The sequence below is a fragment of the Brassica rapa genome, chromosome A06 (assembly GCF_000309985.2).
Source record: "Brassica rapa cultivar Chiifu-401-42 chromosome A06, CAAS_Brap_v3.01, whole genome shotgun sequence".
Lineage (NCBI taxonomy): Eukaryota > Viridiplantae > Streptophyta > Magnoliopsida > Brassicales > Brassicaceae > Brassica > Brassica rapa.
Window position 1 is genome coordinate 24221616 of NC_024800.2, and position 18857 is coordinate 24240472.

Genomic DNA, 18857 nt, shown 5'->3' on the forward strand with positions numbered 1-18857 from the left:
CATCTATATTAAAATGTAAAATATAGATATTATGCAAATAGAAAGTATAAGAAAGGGAAATACACAATTTAAAAAAATGGAAAAAGTACATTAGTATTTAAACTACATTAAACATATGTTTAATGCAAAAACATGTTTTTTTGCATTAAACATATACTGAGTTTGATCAAAAAGTATAACATTAAACATGTGTAAGATTACCATTGTTCACTAGGGATTAACCCGGGCTACGCCCGGGATTTTTGTTTTTTCTAATTTAAGTTGTTAAATTATTTATATTTAGGCTATGATTTATATTTATATAAATGTTAAAATGCATGTTATAATTAAAATTTATTTTTAAATTTTAACACGTTAAATTAACATATTTTTTACTATTTAAATATTTTTTTGTAATTTTATTGGCTATTTAGTTATCATATTTAGCAAAACTATCTTTTGAGTGTTGGAATAAATGTTTTAGAGATTTTATTAAACTGCAGAGTATTTTTGGATCGACCACATGCTCAACATTTGATCGATCCGTAAAAAGATGGTCGATCTCCTTGGCCAGGTAAGTACAATTTTAGCAAAAATATCTTTTATTTTCAAATATTAAGTATATAACTATTTTTTTTAATATATTTTTAATTGTATTTTTGATTAAATTATTGTATTATAATGGTTATGTAAATATTTTTTGTGATGTTTGAAATTTTGTTGTTCGTATACTTAACCTAGATGTTATTGATGTTTAACAATTTATTGTTTTCTGGGAATAGAAAATAATGATATATCAAAACGTATCTAATACTTGTTAAATGATAGTATAATGTAAATTACATCCATTATTTGAAAATAAACATTTGTTGTTTTTATTTTTATTTTAAATCAGAAATTATTTTTATTTAAAAACATTATTCATATATAATATAATAGTTTAAGTTTGGAAAATTAATCTATATATATAAATTATGTATATTTTTAAAACATAATTTAAGATATTATATATTGAGTATCTGAATAAAAGCTGAATTTCTTATCTTGAAAATCAGATATTTATATTTTTGTCTTCATGTTATACTCACCAATCCATCATTAATATTTATAACTCAGTATGTTTTTTAAAAAACTTAGTTTTAAGTAATAAACGAATTTAATAAATTAAATTCATCACCTATAATGTTCTGTAAACTATATTTGAAAACTCTCTAAAATTATATTTTAAGCATAATATTATTATTATTTAATTTAAGTTATTTTAAACATAATATATGCTAAACCAACTTAAATTATATTTACAATAAGACCATCCTAAACCGGTTAGTAAACCAAAAACAATACTAAACCAACATGAACCAATACCTGATTCGGCGAGGAATGAAGTGTTTCGGGATAAACGCTTGAATGGTTATCAACTGAAATGGTTTGATCATGAAAGAGTTAGTATGAATATTAACAATAAAATTATAGATTAGATTAATTTAAATTTGTAAGAATACATTTGAGTCTATGAAAAGCAATTCAATTCCCATGAATAAGTTTGGCTTTTGGAAGTTGCGGGTTTCCCAACAATGAATCCACCTAACAAAAAGTTTGTTGTTATAAAAAAATCTCATTCAATGTCATTAAAGGTTTCTGGGACGGCAAGAGTTGATAGTGAAACCATTTTTTTGCTCGAGTGCTTTGAAATTTTGCTTAATAGTGTGAGGTTGATGTGGATGGAATAATGAGTTTTATAGGGACTTTCTTGATGTAAAACTATACATTTTTTTTTGTTTAATGTGGTATTTCCATTTTTATATAATTTACTACCATTTAAAGATAGAAGTACATTTTAAGATAGATGCTTAAATCTTAATGTACTTTTTCCATTTTTTAAAATGTTTATTTCCATTTCTTATATTTTTATTTACGTAATATCTAAATTTTATATTTTAAATAGATATTTAAATATTAATGCACTTTTTCCATTTTTTAAATTGTGTATTTACTTATATTATATATTTTACATTTTAAGATAGATGTTTAATGCTTGATGAACTTTTTCCATTTTTAAAAAATAGTGTATTTACTTATTATTACATATATAATTCATATATTATATATTTACATTATTTACTTATTATTTATTTTCATGTATATGTATTTCCATTTCTTGTACTTTTAATTTACTTAATATCTATATTTTACATTTTTAGATAGATGTTTAAATCTTAATGTATGTTTTCCATTTTTTAAATTGTATATTTCCATTTGTTATACTTTCTATTTACGTAATATCTATATTTTAAATTTTAATATATATTTTTAAATCTTAATGTAATTTCCCATTTTTTAAATTTGGTATTCACTTATATTATATATTTACTTATTATTTATTTTTCTTTATATTGTGTATTTCTATTTCTTATACTTTCTATTTACTAATAATTTTATATTTTAAGATTGATTTACATTTTAAGATAGATGTTTAAATACTAATGTATTTTTTCTATTTTTTTTAATTGTGTATTTCCTTTTCTTATACTTTCTATTTGCGTAATATCTATATTTTACATTTTAAGATAGATGTTTAAATCTTAATATACTTTTCCCATTGTTTTAAGTTGTGTATTTCTTTTTCTTATATTTTCTATTTACTTAATATCTATATTTTACATTTTAAGATAGATGTTTAATATTTAATATACTCTTTCCATTTTTAAAAAATTGTGCATTTACTTATTATTGTATATATAATTCATATATTTATATATTTATAATATTTACTTATTATTTATTTTTTTATATATTGAGTATTTCTCTTTTTATACTTTATATTTAGTTAATGTTTATATTTTATATTTTAAGATAGATGTTTAAATCTTTACGTATTTTTCTATTTTTAATGTAAAACGGCAATGTTTAATAGAAGAACTTGGACAAATAGTCAAACATATTTATGTTTAATGTAGTATTTCCATTTTTATGTTGTATGTTTTACTTATATTTATTATTTTCGAAATTATATATAATGTTTTTTGTTTTTTTTTTATAAAACGGTAATGTTACATTATGGAGATAAGCCGTCTTTTTTTTTTAAGTGAAAAATAGTAATCTTACATATGTTTAATGTAGTTTTTCTATTTTTAATGCTGTATGTTTACATATTTTTTACAATTTTCGAAAATAATTAATATTAAAATGTAAAACTATATTTTATGCCACGTGTCATCTTTCGGAATAAATTTTTTCCGTTGATGTGGACGCCCTATGGAGCCTCAAAAGCTCCCTTTTATTAGTAGAGATGAGTATTTCTCTTTTTTATACTTTATATTTAGTTAATGTCTATATTTTATATTTTAAGATAGATGTTTAAATCTTTACGTATTTTTCTATTTTTAATGTAAAACGGCAATGTTTAATAGAAGAACTTGGACAAATAGTCAAACATATTTATGTTTAATGTAGTATTTCCATTTTTATGTTGTATGTTTTACTTATATTTATTATTTTCGAAATTATATATAATGTTTTTTGTTTTTTTTTATAAAACGGTAATGTTACATTATGGAGATAAGCCGTCTTTTTTTTTTAAGTGAAAAATAGTAATCTTACATATGTTTAATGTAGTTTTTCCATTTTTTAATGCTGTATGTTTACATATTTTTTACAATTTTCGAAAATAATTAATATTAAAATGTAAAACTATATTTTATGCCACATGTCATCTTTCGGGATAAATTTTTTCCGCTGATGTGAACGCTCTATGGAGCCTCAAAAGCTCCCTTTTATTAGTATAGACTAGGGATTAACCCGGGCTACGCCCGGGATTTTTATTTTTTTTAATTGAAGTTGTTAAATTATTTATATTTAGGCTATGATTTATATTTATATAAATGTTAAAATGCATGTCATAATTAAAATTTATTTTTAAATTTTAACACGTTAAATTAACATATTTTTTACTATTTAAATATTTTTTTGTAATTTTATTGGCTATCTAGTTATCATATTTAACAAAACTATCTTTTGAGTGTTGGAATAAATGTTTTAGAGATTTTATTAAACTGCATAGTATTTTTGGATCGACCACATGCTCAACATTCGATCGATCCGTAAAATGATGGTCGATCTCCTTGGCCAGGTAAGTACAATTTTAGCAAAAATATCTTTTATTTTCAAATATTAAGTATATAACTATTCTTTTTAATATTTTTTAATTGTATTTTTGATTAAATTATTGTATTATAATGGTTATGTAAATATTTTTTGTGATGTTTGAATTTTTGTTGTTCGTATACTTAACCTAGATGATATTGATGTTTAACAATTTATTGTTTTCTGGAAATAGAAAATAATGATATATCAAAACGTATCTAATACTTGTTAAATGATATTATAATGTAAATTACATCCATTATTTGAAAATAAACATTTGTTGTTTTTATTTTTATTTTAAATCAGAAATTATTTTTATTTAAAACATTATTCATATATAATATAATAGTTTAAGTTTGGAAGATTAATCTAAATATATAAATTATGTATATTTTTTAAAAAATAATTTAAGATATTATATATTGAGTATCTGAATAAAAGCTGAATTTCTTATCTTGAAAATCAGATATTTATATTTTTGTCTTCATGTTATACTCACCAATCCATCATTGATATTTATAACTCGGTACGTTTTTTTTAAAAACTTAGTTTTAAGTAATAAACGAATTTAATAAATTAAATTCATCACCTATAATGTTCTGTAAACTATATTTGAAAAGTCTCTAAAATTATATTTTAAGCATATTATTATTATTATTATTTAATTTAAGTTATTTTAAACATAATATATGCTAAACCAACTTAAATTATATTTACAATAGGACCATCCTAAACCGGTTAGTAAACCAAAAATAATACTAAACCAATATGAACCAATACTTGATTCGGCGAGGAAGAAAGTGTTTCGGGATAAACGCTTGAATGGTTATTAACTGAAATGGTTTGATCATGAAAGAGTTAGTATGAATATTAACAATAAAATTATGGATTAGATTAATTTAAATTTGTAAGAATACCTCATTTTTCACTAAAAAAAACGGCTTATCTCCATAATGTAAAATTTCTATTTTATATAAATAGAGCATAATGTTATTTTATATAATTTCTATTTTTAAAAATTATAAATAATATGAAACATAGAGCATAAAAAATGGAAAAACTACATTGAACATATGTAAAATTACTATTTTTCACTTTAAAAAAAAGACGGCTTAATTCCATAATGTAATATTACCATTTTACATTTTTATTTTTAAAAAAAATAATATGTAAACATACAACATAAAAATGGAAAAACTACATTAAACATATGTAAAAAAAGACGGCTTATCTCCATAATGTAACATTACCATTTTATAAAAAAAAAACAAAAAACATTATATATAATTTCGAAAATAATTAATATTAAAATGTAAAACTATATAGCTTTCAAATATAGTTTACAGAACATTATAGGTGATGAATTTAATTTATTAAATTCGTTTATTACTTAAAACTAAGTTTTTTAAAAAACATATTGAGTTATAAATCTCAATGATGGATTGGTGAGTATAACATGAAGACAAAAATATAAATATCTGATTTTCAAGATAAGAAATTCAGCTTTTATTCAGATACTCAATATATAATATTTTAAATTATTTTTTAAAAAATATACATAATTTATATATATAGATTAATCTTCCAAACTTAAACTATTATATTATATATGAATAATTGTTTTAAATAAAAATAATTTCTGATTTAAAATAAAAATAAAAACAACAAATTGTTATTTTCAAATAATGGTTTACATATACTTAATCGTTGTGTATGTAATATGTAAAACATTAAGATAATATGTCATCAAACTAATGATAGCTTACATTTTATATTTTATATTTTAATGATGGAGGAATAAAATTATGTGAAACAATTATTAAAATAACTATAATGTTTTTAATTTGCATTGTAAGATAGATGTTAAACAATTAAATAAACCGTTTGGTTATTATATATAAAAATGAAGTAATTTCAACATGATAAATAAAACAATGTAAAAAATCTAATGACATGTTGTAATAAACATGGTAATTATATTACAGCATAAAAATATTTTAAACAAAGAAAATGTGGTCAAATTGTAAAAAATAATTATTTCCATATTATTTTATAAAAAAAAAATAAAACGGTAATGAAGTTTGAATTATATGTATAATTATTAGGATTATTTAAACATCTCAACATAAACGCTTGAATGGTTATTAACTGAAATGGTTTGATCATGAAAGATTTTCTATTAAACACTTGACTCCAGAAATTATTGTATGTAAAATATAAAATATTTTAATAGTAATCCACTGAAATTATTAAACATAATATAATTTCTAAAATATATAAAAATTATTGTGGGTCATTTTACAAATATTAAAATATTTGTAAAATATTTGTCAAACATCTATATTTAATATGTCTACATTAAATATACCAATATTAAAACATCTCAACATGTCTACATTAAACATAATATAATTTCTAAAATATAATTATTGTGGGTCATTTTACAAATATTTAAACATCTCAACATGTCATGAAGTACTATTTTTCTTATGCTTCGTTGAAAACATGATATCTAAACAATTTGGACCATATTATAATTTAAATTGAGCGTCCACAAATGGTAACCTTTTGAGGCTCCATAAAAATGGAAAAACACAACATTAACAGTTTGCATATTAAAATGTTTACATATCTTAATATGTAAACATTTTTTTACTTAAACAATTATATATACGAATTATATATACAATAATGTAATTTTTCAAGATAACATCTATATACAACATAATTTAATAATAAGTAAATAATGTAAATATATAATATATGAATTATATATATAATAATAAGTAAATACACAACAAAATTTAAAAAATGGAAAAAGTTCATTAAGCATTAATCATCTATCTTAAAATGTAAAATATATAATATAAGGAAATACACAATTTAAAAAATTGGAAAAAGTACATTAAGATTTAAATATCTATTTTAAAATATAAAATATAGATATTACGTAAAAAAAAATAAGAAATGGAAATAAACATTTTAAAAAATGGAAAAAGTATATTAAGATTTAAACATCTATCTTAAAATGTACATCTATCTTAAAATGGTAATAAATTATATAAAAATGGAAATATCACATTAAAAAAAGTATAGTTTTACATCAAGAAAGTCTCTATAAAATCCATTATACCATCAACATCAACCTCACACTATCAAGGAAAGCTTCAAAGCACTCGAGCAAAAAATGGTTCCACCATTAACTTTTGCCATCCCAAAAACTTTTAATGACCTTGAAGGAGATTTTTTATAAGAACGAACTTTTTATTAGGTGGATTCATTGTTGGGAACCCTGCAACTTCCAAAGGCAAACTTATTCATGGGAATTGAATTGTTTTTCATAGACTCAAAGGTATTCTTACAAATTTAAATTAATCTAATCCATAATTTTATTGTTAATATTCATACTAACTCTTTCATGATCAAACCATTACAGTTAATATCCATTCAAGCGTTTATCTCGGAACACTTTCTTCATCGCCGAATCAGGTATTAGTTCATGTTGGTTTAGTATTGTTTTTGGTTTATTAACAGGTTTAGGATGGTCCAATTGTAAATATAATTTAAGTTGATTTAGCATATATTATGCTTAAAATAACTTAAATTAAATAATAGTAATTATGCTTAAAATATAATTGTAGAGAGTTTTCAAATATAGTTTACAGAACATTATAGGTGATGAATTTAATTTATTAAATTCATTTATTACTTCAAACTAAGTTTTTTTTTTTTTAAACATACTGAGTTATAAATATCAATGATGGATTGATGAGTATAATATGAAGACAAAAATATAATTATTTGATTTTCAAGATAAGAAATTCAGCTTTTATTCAGTTACTCAATATATAACATCTTAAATTATTTTTTAAAACATACACATAATTTATATATATAGATTAATCTTCCAAACTTAAACTATTATATTATATATGGATAATGTTTTTAAATAAAAATAATTTCTGATTTAAATAAAAACAACAAATGGTTATTTTTAAATAATGGATGTAATTTACATTATACTATCATTTAACAAGTATTAGATACGTTTTGATATATCATTATTTTCTATTTCCAGAAAACAATAAATTGTTAAACATCAATATCATCAAGGTTAAGTATACGAAAAAAACAAATTCAAACATCACAAAAAAATATTTACATAAACATTATAATACAATAATTTAATCAAAAAATACAATTCAAAAAGAGAATATTCAAAAGAATAGTTATATACTTAATATTTGAAAATCAAAGATATTTTTGCTAAAATTGTACTTACCTGGCCAAGGAGATCGACCATCTTTTTACGGATCGATCGATTGTTGAGCATGTGATCGATCCGAAAATACTCTGCAGTTTAATTAAATATCTAAAACATTTATTCCAACACTCAACAGATAGTTTTGCTAAATATGATAATTAGATAGCCAACAAAATTACAAATAAATATTTAAATAGTAAAAATATGTTAATTGAACGTGTTAAAATTTAAAATAAATTTTAATTATGACATGCATCTTAATATTTATAAAAATTATATATCATAACCTAAATATAAATAATTTAACAACTTAAATTAGAAAAAAATAAAAATCCCGGGCGTAGCCCGGGTTAATCCCTAGGGATTAACCCGGGCTACGCCCGGGATTTTTATTTTTTTCTAATTTAAGTTGTTAAATTATTTATATTTAGGCTATGATTTATATTTATATAAATGTTAAAATGCATGTCATAATTAAAATTTATTTTTAAATTTTAACACGTTAAATTAACATATTTTTTACTATTTAAATATTTTTTTGTAATTTTATTGGCTATTTAGTTATCATATTTAGCAAAACTATATTTTGAGTGTTGGAATAAATGTTTTAGAGATTTTATTAAACTGCAGAGTATTTTTGGATCGACCACATGCTCAACATTCGATCGATCCGTAAAAAGATGGTCGATCTCCTTGGCCAGGTAAGTACAATTTTAGCAAAAATATCTTTTATTTTCAAATATTAAGTATATAACTATTCTTTTTAATATTTTTTTAATTGTATTTTTGATTAAATTATTGTATTATAATGGTTATGTAAATATTTTTTGTGATGTTTGAATTTTTGTTGTTCGTATACTTAACCTAGATGATATTGATGTTTAACAATTTATTGTTTTCTGGGAATAGAAAATAATGATATATCAAAACGTATATAATACTTGTTAAATGATAGTATAATGTAAATTACATCCATTATTTGTAAATAAACATTTGTTGTTTTTATTTGAGTAAATTAGCTCAATATACAAAAAGAAGTGAGATACCATAGAGTTGAGGGAAAATGGTGATGATGGGGGGAAAAAAATTGGGGGGAAATAAGGTATGGAGTGCAAATAGGGTATATGTTGTGTGTAGGGAGTACAAATTCTCTTTTTATATTTATTTTAAATCAGAAATTATTTTTATTTAAAAACATTATTCATATATAATATAATAGTTTAAGTTTGGAAGATTAATCTATATATATAAATTATGTATATTTTTTAAAACATAATTTAAGATATTATATATTGAGTATCTGAATAAAAACTGAATTTCTTATCTTGAAAATCAGATATTTATATTTTTGTCTTCATGTTATACTCACCAATCCATCATTGATATTTATAACTCAGTATGTTTTTTAAAAAACTTAGTTTTAAGTAATAAACGAATTTAATAAATTAAATTCATCACCTATAATGTTCTGTAAACTATATTTGAAAACTCTCTAAAATTATATTTTAAGCATAATATTATTATTATTTAATTTAAGTTATTTTAAACATAATATATGCTAAACCAACTTAAATTATATTTACAATAAGACCATCCTAAACCGGTTAGTAAACCAAAAACAATACTAAACCAATATGAACCAATACCTGATTCGGCGAGGAAGGAAATGTTTCGGGATAAACGCTTGAATGGTTATCAACTGAAATGGTTTGATCATGAAAGAGTTAGTATGAATATTAACAATAAAATTATAGATTAGATTAATTTAAATTTGTAAGAATACCTTTGAGTCTATGAAAAGCAATTCAATTCCCATGAATAAGTTTGGCTTTTGGAAGTTGCGGGTTTCCCAACAATGAATCCACCTAACAAAAAGTTTGTTGTTATAAAAAAATCTCATTCAATGTCATTAAAGGTTTCTGGAACGGCAAGAGTTGATAGTGAAACCATTTTTTTGCTCGAGTGCTTTGAAATTTTGCTTAATAGTGTGAGGTTGATGTGGATGGAATAATGAGTTTTATAGGGACTTTCTTGATGTAAAATTATACATTTTTTTTTTGTTTACTGTGGTATTTCCATTTTTATATAATTTACTACCATTTAAAGATAGAAGTACATTTTAAGATAGATGCTTAAATCTTAATGTACTTTTTCCATTTTTTAAAATGTTTATTTCCATTTCTTATATTTTTATTTACGTAATATCTAAATTTTATATTTTTAAATAGATATTTAAATATTAATGCACTTTTTCCATTTTTTAAATTGTGTATTTACTTATATTATATATTTTACATTTTAAGATAGATGTTTAATGCTTGATGAACTTTTTCCATTTTTAAAAAAATAGTGTATTTACTTATTATTACATATATAATTCATATATTATATATTTACATTATTTACTTATTATTTATTTTCATGTATATGTATTTCCATTTCTTGTACTTTTAATTTACTTAATATCTATATTTTACATTTTTAGATAGATGTTTAAATCTTAATGTATGTTTTCCATATTTTAAATTGTATATTTCCATTTGTTATACTTTCTATTTACGTAATATCTATATTTTAAATTTTAATATATATTTTTAAATCTTAATGTAATTTCCCATTTTTTAAATTTGGTATTCACTTATATTATATATTTACTTATTATTTATTTTTCTTTATATTGTGTATTTCTATTTCTTATACTTTCTATTTACTAATAATTTTATATTTTAAGATTGATTTACATTTTAAGATAGATGTTTAAATACTAATGTATTTTTTCCATTTTTTTAAATTGTGTATTTCCTTTTCTAATACTTTCTATTTACTTAATATCTATATTTTACATTTTAAGATAGATGTTTAATATTTAATATACTCTTTTCATTTTTAATAATTGTGCATTTACTTATTATTGTATATATAATTCGTATATTTATATATTTATAATATTTACTTATTATTTATTTTTCTATATATTGAGTATTTCTCTTTCTTATACTTTATATTTAGTTAATGTATATATTTTATATTTTAAGATAGATGTTTAAATCTTTACGTATTTTTCTATTTTTAATGTAAAACGGCAATGTTTAATAGAAGAACTTGGACAAATAGTCAAATAGTTATATCTATGTTTTTTTTTCTTTTTTTAATAAAATTCTAATGTTACATTATGAAGATAACCCGTTTTCTTAGTGAACAATGGTAATCTTACACATGTTTAATGTAGTTTTTCCATTTTTTTTATGTTGTATGTTTACATATTATTGTTATTTTTAAATGTAAAATGGTAATTTTACATATGTTTAATGTAGTATTTCCATTTTTATGTTGTATGTTTACATATTATTTATTATTTTCGAAATTATATATAATTTTTTTTTTACAAAATAGTAATGTTACATTATGGAGATAAGCCGTCTTTTTTTTAGTGAAAAATAGTAATCTTACATATATTTAATGTAGTTTTTTCATTTTTTATGTTGTATGTTTACATATTATTTTCTAAAAATAAAAATGTAAAATGGTAATCTTACATATGTTTAATGTAGTATTTCCATTTTTATGTTGTATGTTTTACATATATTTATTATTTTCAAAATTATATATAATGTTTTTTGTTTTTTTTATAAAACGGTAATGTTACATTATGGAGATAAGCCGTCTTTTTTTAAGTGAAAAATAGTAATCTTACATATGTTTAATGTAGTTTTTACATTTTTTTTATGCTGTATGTTTACATATTTTTTATAATTTTCGGGATAAGATTACCATTTATGTTGTGTATGTTTACATATTATTTATTGTGAGTATTTATCCCGATAATCTAATATTATTTTACAATTTATAATTTTATCACCTAACATTAACATGTTGGAAGATAAAAACATGAAAAATATATAGTGAATAGTTGTTCTATTCATATGTTTTCAAACTATAATGTAAACAATTTAAAGATTATTTATATGTTTACTTAAACATATAAATAATTGTAAAATGATATATTACATCTATATAAAATAATTATTTATCTCATGAACATCTCTAGAAGTAATGAAGTACAATGACCCACAATAATATTATATTCATTGTTTAATATATGTAATATATCATTCATAATATAATCAATACATCATTAAATACACAATAGAATGATATTTAAATAATTACATATTTTTCAGGTTATTTTACATCAATAACTTCTATCGTCTGGCTCCATTTGTCCAAGTTCTTCTATTAAACATTGCCGTTTTTTATAATACACAACATAAATTTTAAGAATATTTAAAAATCTCGGGCGTAGCCCGGGTTAATCCCTAGTGCTAATAAAATGGACCTTTTGAGGCTCCATAGAGCGTCCACATGAGCAAAAAAAACATCTCCCGAAAGATGACATGTGGCATAAAATATAGTTTTACACTTTAATATTACTAATTTTCGCAAATTATAAATAATATGTAAACATACAGCATAAAAATAGAAAAACTACATTAAACATATGTAAGATTACCATTTTTCACTTGAAAAAAAGATGGCTTATCTCGATAATGTAACATTACCATTTTATAAAAAAAACAAAAAACATTATATATAATTTCGAAAACGGTTCAAGTATGAAACATAAAAAAGATACCTTGTTCAAATAAAAACATTTTTAAATAAGTAAATTATATATAATGTTTAGTATTAAAATGGAGATGTTAAATGTAGTTTTTCCATGGAAGTTATCAATATGTATATATAATTCGTTTTAAGATATAGTCTGGCTCCATAAAATTTTTTAATCTTCCTTTTTCTCAGCATTATTATGTGATATATCTAGATATGTAATTTCTCGTAAGTGATACTTCATGAAAAACCCTAACCCTAAACTAGTAAGAAACAAGAAATGTGGATGTAATACTTGTCTACTCATTTCTATGACTTGTGTTTTAGTACTAAAAGGAAGAGTTATACTTACGAGATGAAATCATGAGCATTGGCGGCTTTAGCAGCCTCCATAACCTCATCCTCAGCCGCTTCGGGCCGTCCAAGCAAAATATTCTCTCGGATACTTCCTGAATAAACAACTGGCTCTTGGCTCACTAGTGCAGTATGTTTCCTATACCATTTTATATCTATTTCTCTCAGATCTACACCGTCTATTTTCACACATCCCTTTTCCACGTCATAGAAGCGTTGGATCAAAGCAATCACTGTTGATTTCCCGCACCCTGATGTACCGACCAATCCAATGCTAGTCCCAGGCTTGATGTCTAAGATGTAAACATATTAAAATACTAGATTGGAATAAGTTTAATATTACTAATTTATATAACGGATGTTAATAAACTTATATTATATAGATTTAAAATATATGAATTATCCTGTACATTTTTATTTTATGCTTAATATGTTTAAAGAGTACATTTAGTATAAATACCATATACTAAATGACTCATCTGAATATCAACACTTCTTATAAATCCAATTGTAGTAAATGCACAATTTTAAAAAAATGGAAAGAGTACATTAAATATTAAACATCTATCTTAAACATTTTTCACTTTGTTTTATAGATGATTGAAATACATTAGATAATAAACATATGTAAGATTACTGTTTGTAAATATTACCCGTTCCTCGAAGCTTTTACCAACCAGATGCGTTGCATCTCAAGGACCGGTGGTGATTCTGTTACCCCTAAAAGGTTGAGTCCTTTAGTTGAAGGAGTGCCATCAAGTAATGGAGCTTCAGATAGCTCCTTGTCTATGAAACGAATCAAATTTGGAGAAGAAAAGATTCCTGAGAGTGAGGTAAAATCCAGTTTCTCTCTGATTTACATTTCTCTTTTTCTATGCCAAAGCTTACTAATTATTCTGCATTGTTGTTTTTCTCTGAGTTAGTTTGAGGGTGGAAATGGTACTAGTATGGCATGGGGACCTCAGAACCAGGACGAAGAAGAGGAAGAAGAAGAAGAAGATCAATCTTCAACTGACTCAGACAACACTGAAGTTAGAGGCTCGACGGGTTCTAGAAGATATACAATCTCAGACTCCACGATTTTCAAATACTGCCTTGGAAACTTGACAGAGAGATCTCTTATTATGAAGGAAATCACAAACAACGCAGGGGACGAGGAAGTTTCTGAGTTTGCAGATCAAGTTTCTCTCTACTCCGGGTGCTCCCATCACGGGTAAATATACACTTAATCAGTCTCTCAATCACAGAGAATAAGTTGAAACGTGATTCTTTTTTATTTTGGTCAGTTATCAAATCAAAATGGCGAGAAAGCTAATAGCAGAAGGAACAAATGCGTGGATTCTGATCTCTCGGAACTATCAAAATGTTCATTGGGACAATGTGGTGATTGAGATTGAAGAACATTTCATGAGAATAGCTAAATGCAGCAGTAGATCTCTCACTCACCAGGTTCTTCTCTCTTTTCTCATATATCAAAAGTTTTGATTTGGACGTTTAGTTTTCACAATGTGACATTGTTTGTCAGGATTTTGAGCTACTAAGGAGGATATGTGGATGCTACGATTACATAACTCAAGAGAATTTTGAGAAGATGTGGTGTTGGTTGTTCCCTGTTGCTACTTCTATATCCAGAGGATTGATTAACGGGATGTGGCGCTCTTGTTCGCCTAAATGGATAGAAGGGTTCGTTACTAAAGAAGAGGCAGAACATTCACTACAAAGTCAAGAACCGGGGACTTTCATCCTCAGGTTCCCTACTTCAAGAAGCTGGCCACATCCTGATGCTGGCTCCTTGGTTGTGACTTACGTTGGTCGTGATTTCGTTATTCGTCATCGATTGCTTGCTGTCGATCACATCTGCGAGTAAGAAAGATCTCTATTTCTATCTCTCTCTTGTTCTCTCTTATGTCTCTCTCTATCTTGTGACATTTGTTTTCTTTTAAGTTCTAGTGAAAGATATACAGATGCAAAACCTCTGCAAGATATGCTACTGGCGGAACCTGAGCTATCTCGGCTTGGAAGGTGAGAGATATATAGCTTTTGGTTGAAGCAAAGAGAGTAAAGGTCTTGAAATTTTGGTTTGTTGAATCTTTTTGCAGGATCGTAAGGAGCATTTGAATGTCAAAACACACTCTTACAATCAACTGTCTGTTATTATTGAGGTTTCCTTAATACTTTTTGCTAAGTCTCTTATTGATACTAACGTCTGTAAAGCTCAGTGATGTAAAAATCAATTAGTGGAAAGCAAGTTGTGTTTTCTTAAAAAAAATGTGGTGTTTGGTTGTTCCGACGTTATGAGTTTTCCTTAAAACTTTTAGCCAAGTCTCTTAGTGTTACCAACTTCTGTAAAGCTCAGTGATTTTAAAATTAATTAGTGGAAAGCAATTTTTGTTTTCTTTTTAAAACTGATTGAGATATTTGTTAGTTTCCGACAAGAAAGAAAGGAGATACGAAATTTGCTTCGTAGGCTTGATTATATAAATTTGCGTGGCCATTTATGACCCCAACTATTGCTGGTCCATGCTCCCTAGTTGTAAAAGTTAAAATTGATTATGGTAGTACTTAGTTGTCTCTATTCCAAATTTAAAAAGATTTGTAATTAAAGTTAGATATGCCATATCTTATATAGTACTAGGAGTTAACATGCGCTACGCGCGGGGCTATTTTTATTTTCAAATGTCAACCATATATTTTTTTTTGAACGTTGTATTCTGAACAACAACAAATTCTAAATTATATGCTTGTATGAATACATATTTCCTTAGAAAAAATTAGAAAACTATACATTTTTTTAATAGATGTTTGATATAATTTTTCCTTTCTCATATTGTATATTTACTCATTATTCATTTTTTCTTATATTGTAGAGCAATTCTCTCAAATAGATCTTTTAAGTTTTTGTCACAAAATAGCATTCAATAAAGAAAATGACCAAAATAGCCCCTTTTATTTTGAAAATTTTAATTTTTAATTTTTATTTTTAAAAATTTGAAATCCTATCCTCAAAACCCCACCCCTTAACTCTAAACTATAAGTTTATGTTAGTTAATCATAGGGTATAAATGTATTTTTACTCTTTAATAATACTTATTTTGGTCATTTTTCTCATTTATAGCTATTTTGTAACAAAAACTTAAAAATGGCTATCCTAGAGAATTTTTCAATATTGTATATTTATTTATTCTAATTTTCTTGCTTTTATATCAAATGATAATATTACGATAGATGTTTAATGTAATATTTATATTTCTTATATTATATATTTGCTTATTATTTATTTAAATGTACACTATCCATTTAACTATATATTTTTCAGATAAATGTTTAATTTAGTTTTTCCATGTTTTATATTGTATATTTACTTAATGTTTATTTCTTCTTATTTTTTATATTTACTTATTCTAATTTTTTTCTTTTATACCAATGATAATATTACGATATATATTTAATGTAATGTTTTTATTTCTTATATATTATATTTACTTATTATTTATTCTTTTTTATATTTTATATTTACTTATTATTTATTTTTCCTTATATCATATATTTACTTATTATTTTAATGTAAGATTTCTATTTCTTATATTGTATATTTACTTATTATTTATTTTTATTTATATGTATATTTTTTTTTTGTTAATTACATGTGTCATCTTTTAGAAGAAGTTTTTTTCCGCTGATTTGGACGCTCTATGGAGCCTCAAAAGCTCTCTTTTATTAGTATAGATATATTTTTCAGATAGATGTTAAATTAGTTTTTTTCATTTTTTAATTATAAATTTACGTATTCTAATTTTCTTTATTTTATATCAGATGATAAATTATGGTAGATGTTTAATGTAATATTTATATTTCTTATATTATATATTTACTTTTTATTTATTTTTCTTATATTGTATATTTACTTATTATTTTTAATGTAATATTTTAATTTTTTATACTGTATATTTATTTATTTTTCTTTACATGTATTTTATTTTTATTTTTATTTTTTTGTTAATGCCACATGTCATCTTTTAGAAGAAGTTTTTTTCGCTGATGTGGACGCCCTATGGAGCCTCAAAAGCTCACTTTTATTAGTATAGAGATTAAAGAAATAACTTTAAATTAAGACAAATCACATATTCAGACAAAAAAAATGATGTATAATGTATTCGACAAGATAACATTACTAAGTTTTGATTGGTAGTTCATTGGCATGAACACGTCATTTAAAAAGTAAAACTACATGGATTAAAATTGTAAGATAACTAAAAAGAAAGTTAATAATCTAACTGCAATCATGCAAATGGATGGAAGTATCAAGTATGTAATTCTTTTTTTTTTGACAACAGTAAATATGTAATTCAGTTTTTCTTTTGTTAATACTCCTTCTGTTTTCTTAATATAAATAGTTTTAGAATTGTGTACGTAGATTAAGAAAATCATTAATTTTTTATATTTTTTAAACAAAAATATTATTTATTATTTACCTAATCATAAATTAACTAATAATAAAATAAAATGTATATTATCATTGGTCATATAACATTAAGTGTTAATAATTTTTACATAGTAAATAGAAAACGTCATATAATTTGAAACATAATTCTTTTTTTAAATAATTTATATTAAAAACGGAAAGAGTATTTAATTTTTCTAGAACCTAATAATTGTACTATTGTAGGGTAAGGAAAAGAGTTATAAAGTTACTGAGTGAGATCTAAAAAAAATTAATATTGTAATGAGCTCCTAACTTTATTGATATCGGAAAAGGATATTCTATAATATCGAAATAATTTGATACGACTTAGATGATAAACCAATAGGTACTGTACACGTGGTGACATATCAGCTTCTGAACTGATAAAGTAATGTTTTTTTTCCCTCTCACCATTTGTATACTAGGGATTAAATTAGGAGCATAAAATTATTTCTGTTTTTACATTATTAGACATTACTTGATGTGGACGCTGATATGAACGATACTCACAATTTGAAAATAAGTAAATTATAAAAATGGTGATGTTAAATTTTATATTTATTATAACATTACGTCTATGGCTCAAATAGTACTGTAAATTATAAAGATTATTTATTAGTCTCTATGTTTTCTTAAAAACATATAATAATAAATATATGTTTATAAGTATACATATTAAATTTATATGTACGATTACCATTTTACATTTTTCACTAAACATACACTATTTTATATATTCACTTATAATATATAATTTAATGTAATATACGAATTGTAATCAAATACTCATAATATATATTAAATACCAAAAAGTACAAAAATATAATATTTTGTAGTATGTTTTGTGATTGGTTGAATAATTTTTAATTTATATTTTAGTGATACTTTTTAGATAAAAAACAAGTTTTTTAATATTTGTGTCCCAACCTAAAACTTCATGTATTTTGAAACAGAGGGAGTCAAGAAAGTCCATATAAAACTCATTATTCCATCAATATCAACCTCACACTATCAAGGAAAACTTCAAAGCACTCGAGCAAAAAAATG

General features: G+C 23.1%; 1 protein-coding gene across 1 annotated transcript; it reads left to right on the forward strand.

Annotated features, from left to right (window-relative positions):
• Positions 1 to 14000: 14000 nt before the first annotated feature.
• LOC103875046 (SH2 domain-containing protein A) lies at positions 14001 to 15746 on the forward strand. Its single transcript, XM_033273801.1, has 6 exons — positions 14001 to 14181; positions 14272 to 14561; positions 14635 to 14797; positions 14874 to 15211; positions 15293 to 15370; positions 15448 to 15746. Exons 1-6 carry the CDS (start codon positions 14029 to 14031, stop codon positions 15464 to 15466), a joined length of 1041 nt encoding a protein of 346 aa, XP_033129692.1. The 5' UTR covers positions 14001 to 14028; the 3' UTR covers positions 15467 to 15746.
• Positions 15747 to 18857: the final 3111 nt, after the last annotated feature.